General features: G+C 39.9%; 1 protein-coding gene across 1 annotated transcript in view; it reads left to right on the forward strand.

Moving 5' to 3' along the window:
• Window positions 1-5,162, forward strand: part of ZNF286A (zinc finger protein 286A) — an 11,624-nt gene that overhangs the window by 174 nt on the left and 6,288 nt on the right. Inside the window, exons 2-3 of the mRNA XM_007462657.1 lie at window positions 1,051-1,139; window positions 4,546-4,660. Of these exons, the coding sequence (XP_007462719.1) occupies window positions 1,051-1,139; window positions 4,546-4,660 (204 nt within the window). The remainder of the gene's footprint in view (window positions 1-1,050; window positions 1,140-4,545; window positions 4,661-5,162) is intronic.

Raw genomic sequence — 5,162 nt, forward strand, 5'->3', positions numbered from 1 at the left:
GGTGAGGGGGGCCGGTGTTGAACTTGTGCTGGGGGCCGGGCCGAATTCTTCCTCCTGAACGGGAGTCACTACTTTCCGGCTCCTTTGTCTGGGGATGGAAGGGCTCTTTGGGTGAGAGTGGAGGACTTGCTGTGGGATCCCAGCTGGGTGCACAGCGGACCCTCCAAAGACACCCCCAAAATGTGAGCGAAGTGTCAGCTTCTGAGGCTTGAGCATAGTCTCGTACTTTGTCTCACACCTTCTTGCTCCCGGGTTATTATACCATCGTAGCCTCATCAGTGGGTCTGACAGTTTAGCTTTTTTTGGTTGGCAAAAGTATTTTCCACTCCTGTGCCTCCACTTTGGACAAAAACCCTTTGGTTTCAGTAGAGCAGATACTTTTGCTTAATAGAGGAGGCACCAGGCAGAGGAGTCAGTGACTGGCTTCCAGTTCTCCTAGAAGTTTGGTCTGTGACCTCTTATATCAGAATCCACACCCCGCCCCTACCTGTCTTGTTGGATTTCTAGATTGTACCCCAGTCTCAACTAGTGATAATTATTTAGAGATGGGATCCAGCAAGCTACGTTTGGACTAAGATTGCAGGGTGATTTTTCAGAACCGTTGAGCGTCTTTTTCCCATATTAATTTAATGTAGATTAAGCTCAGAGAAAAACATTTTAATTTCCAGATCAGAGAGTGCCGTCTTCCAGGACGTCGTTGTTTCAGGCTCCCTTCAGTTGCAGTGTTTGTAGGGATGACCAGGAGTACGGTGGTGGGAATTTTTTTTTTTTTAATATTTATTTATTTATTTGGTTGCACCGGGTCTTAGTTGCAGCAGGTGGCCTCCTTAGTTGCGGCTCCAGGGCTCCCTAGTTGTGGCATGCGAACTCTTAGTTGCAGCATGCATGTGGCATCTAGTTCCCTGACCAGGGATGAAACCAGGGCCCCCTGCATTGGGAGCACGGAGTCTTATCCACTGGGCCACCAGGGAAGTCCCGAGAATTTTAAGCTCATAAATCTGAGTCACAAGATAGATCTAGGCCCTATCATGACTGCTTTCTTGCCCTTAGCTCTGTCTTCCCAGGATTCTCCCTTTTCCCAAGAAAAGAGCACAGAAGAGGGAGAAGTGGCAGCTTTGCGCCTCACAGCCAGGTCGCAGGTGAGTGAGTCTCTGCTGGTTATTGAAATTCCACCTTATTTCTCGGAGTGCAGACGCACTCCCTTCTTTTTGATGTGGAGTTTCTGTGTCCACTAGAGCTGAATTCTAATTCTAAGAGACAACTCGAGTGACTAAAGGGCTCAGTGGAAAATGTTTTCTGCTTCTTCGTGGTATCTTGTCCGTCTAGTATTTATTATCACTCAGCAGGCATGGAAGGAGCATTGCCCTTCTTTAGCCCACTAGCTAATTTCTATGCCTGTTATTTGGGAAACGATTTTAAAAGACAATGTGGTGCATACCTCTTAAAATGTATGTTTCACTAGGGGAAACAACATACACATGACTGTTAAGTAGGAATTTAAGAAAACACCTGAAGTGCTAGAGTGAATTATGAACATAGTGAGTACTCAAATAGTTCAAAGGAATGCTGGAAAAGGAAGCCTATAGAAGATTTAATTTAAAGAGTTAGAATCCAGCCCAACAAGATGATGAATGCGGATGTATTTTAGAGGTGAACTGTTACTCTCACTTCCCCAAGGGCAAATATTAAGAATTGCTGAATTTAAGCGGTAGTTGTATATGGGTGATTAGTGTGTTAGTCTCTCAACTTTTTGTATGTCTGAACATTTTTCTTAAACCAAGTTGAGTGGGAGTGTGTGTGTCATACCACAATGCAAAGATTCCTCCACTAGCCTCTCTTTTTGCAACTTTAATCCAAAGTGTGAAAGTGGACATTGCACATTGCTGCCCTTTGCCAACGTGATTTCTCAGGATCCTTGTATACTTGCTTGCCTCCATTGGTTTCTTGAATACCTTACGTGAATATTGAAGACTTTGTCAAGAAGCTTTAAGTTGCCCCTGATGAAAACTCGATTCAAACCGGCTTAAGCAAAAAGAGGTATTTATTGACCATTATAAGTGAAAAATCCAGGTCTGGCTAAAATTGAGTTCAGGCAGTGACATTAGAATCTATTTTCTCCATTTCAGTGACCTTTCCTTTTCTTTCTGTGTGTTTTGCACTCAAGCAGGCTTTTCTTCTCATGCAGGGTAGCCCCTAACAAATGTAGGCCTACATCTTCCCATTTTGAAGATCAGAGAAAAGGGGCATCTTCCCTTCTGGTTGTTCCAGAAGAAGGACTGAGGTTAACTCTATAATGGGTATTAGGCCCATTGTTGGACCATTATTGGCAAATCTGAGTGTGATGATCAGACTAGAAAATATACCTGTACATACACATACAAACACACATCCCACCCATGGGTCAGAGATGGAGCTGTACTACCTGAACTGCATGGACTAAAAGTGGTCAGGCATAGCAGCCAGAGGAAAGTCAGAGTACAGGTACCAGAAAAAAGGTGAATGCTTTATACATTTCAGCACATTAATATTAGATTCAAGACTGCTTTTATAGCTTCAGAATGGATTAAGCCTTTTATGGAAATTTTTAAAACTGTCCTTTTTGCATTGCATTGGATTTTGTTTGATGCTAATACTGCAGCTGTCTTTCTTACTAGAATTTACCTGGGCTGTTTATCTTTTACTTATTAGACTTTTTTAATAATTAGAGTTTTAATTTTTGCTCATGGTAACCAGGTGAATGGTACAGACGTATGTAAATATTAAAGTATATTACCCGTCCTTAGCTCCGCAAGTTCAGTCCACCACCCCTCCCTACTGAGGATAACAGTTTGGTGTATATTTTTCCATATGTTTTTGTTGAACTTGAAGTACTGTATTCAGATATGTAGTGTACTATATATTTCCTTCCATCCCCCGCGCCATCCCCAACTTTGGGGTTTTGTCTGGATCTCTTTTCTGTAAAGAGGATGTGGCTATTTTAAGAAACGTTTTTATAAGAGAAATTAATTTATTCATATTATTATGATTACTTGTATGTTTCACATTTTTCTTGCTATGATTTTTATAATTCTGCTTACTATGCTTTATTTCTTCTTTTGTATTTTTTTTCTGCCTTTTGTGCTGTAGTTTGCATTTTTGTTATTCTGATTTTTTTTTTTCTTTTATGGTTTGGAAGTTAATTTCCACTGTCAGTTTAGCTATAGATATGCAGATTGTAGGATCAAAGTCGTTTTTTCTCACAGTATCTTGTCTATTTAGTAGCTGCTTAATGATTTTTACATTTTATTTTCCAAGGATGATTCTTATATTTTTTAAGTCTCAGATTATTTCCATTTTGGGGAACTTTATTTTGAAATAATTTGAGACTTATAGAAATTTAGCGAGTGGTAGAAAGATTTCTCATATGCTCTCCTTTCACATTCTCCAAAATTTAGCATTTCACCCTGCTTTTTTTATTCTTTTTCCAAAATCGGGAAGTTAACATTGGTATAGTACTATAACCTACTGCTGTTATTCAGGTTTCCCAGCTGTCTTATTTTTCTTGTTTTTCTTCCCCTTAATTTCTGCTTTTATCCTGTAATTCCTTCTGTTTTCCCTAATTTGTTGTTGGGTTCTGTCTCTAATTTGATTTGTATGCTTTGTTCATTTAATTACATTAATTTTCTTTTAATGAAATTGAAGTGTCTCCTCTGAGTACAATTTTAGCCTTATGGCATTGATTTTTGCATTTTATTTCATTATTATTTTGAAATTTTGATACATTTTTTCAGTTATCAGTAATTGCTCTTTCTTTTCTGTTTTGGAATTTATTAACATTTACTTTGTTACTTTTGCAAGTGCTTCATGAACATTTAAATAGAAGGTGTTTTCTATCCAGTTATAGCATTTGGTATATATTTATTTCGGTAACCTGGAATATTATTCCCATTCTCTATGTCTTTACTTAAAGAGACATGTTCAGTACTGGTATGTGTCTGTCTCCATACAGTTTTTGTATTTTATGTCTTGTATAAATAATCCTATGGTGTTTACTCATAAACATTTATATGTGATATCTGTACCCTTAATGAATTTGTTGCTGTCATTTTCCAATTTAATGCATCTTGCCTTGAATTGATTCCGTGCTTCACTGGATTTGGTGCCAGTCTGTTCATTCCATGGTGAGGACTCACAAGGAGAATTATACAGACACATGCCTTTTTTTCTCTGCTTATATTTTGTTTACTTTGCCAGACTACATTGTTGATTCATTGGTTCATGTTTTAACTCTTTGTTCCCCAGAAAAATTAGTCTGTCAGTGGAGAAACCGTGGTCTTGTTTCGTTTGGTTCTCATGTTGAATCTTGGACAGTGTGCCTGGCACATAATTGATACCCAGTGACTTTACATGGAATGTCCAGGACACATGAGAATGCTTGTCGTTTTTCACAGTGATTTCCCCCATTGAATACATCTATGCATCTACTCCAGGGCCAACAGAAACTGGGGCATGAAAGGGAGGCTGTGGAGTGACAGGTGGTGAACAAAAGTATGTTTTGTGTCTTAGGCATCAGTGACATTCAAGGATGTGGCCATGGACTTTACCCCAGAGGAGTGGGGGAGGCTGGATCCTGCACAGAGGGATGTGATGCTGGAGAACTACAGGAACCTGGTCTCGCTCTGTAAGGATGGTCTCCTGCCGTGACTCCGGCTCCTTCTTATGGGGACATCATTACCTTATTGACACTGAAGTAGCATAACAAAGCCAGTAATTGTAAAGTATTGATCCCTTTGGGCCTAGAGAAAATCTGTTTCTGCTCTGGGTTCTTGGTGAAATGTCTAGGCTTGTTTTGTATCTGGAGTCTTTGGATTCAAGTGACAGAAACCAAACTCACACTAGCTTAAAAGGGAATCAGATATATTGTCAGGAATTTCTTTTATTTACTTATTTTTTAATTACATGGTATAGCTTGTCCTGATCTCCTTGTGTGGCACAGATGGCCATTGGCTGCTCTAGGGTTACATTATTCTTCCAGTTAGAGAGCTAAGGAAATAAAGAAGGCTTCTATCCTGGGAGTTCCAGATAGGGTCACATGTCCATCAGTGAAGCAGTAACTCGAGCCAGGGAGATAGAGTATGCTCTGACCAGTTTGGATACTGTGCCCGCCTCGGGGGGGGGGGGGG

The sequence above is a fragment of the Lipotes vexillifer genome, unplaced genomic scaffold, assembly GCF_000442215.2.
Source record: "Lipotes vexillifer unplaced genomic scaffold, Lipotes_vexillifer_v1.1 scaffold982, whole genome shotgun sequence".
NCBI classification, from domain to species: Eukaryota; Metazoa; Chordata; class Mammalia; order Artiodactyla; family Lipotidae; genus Lipotes; species Lipotes vexillifer.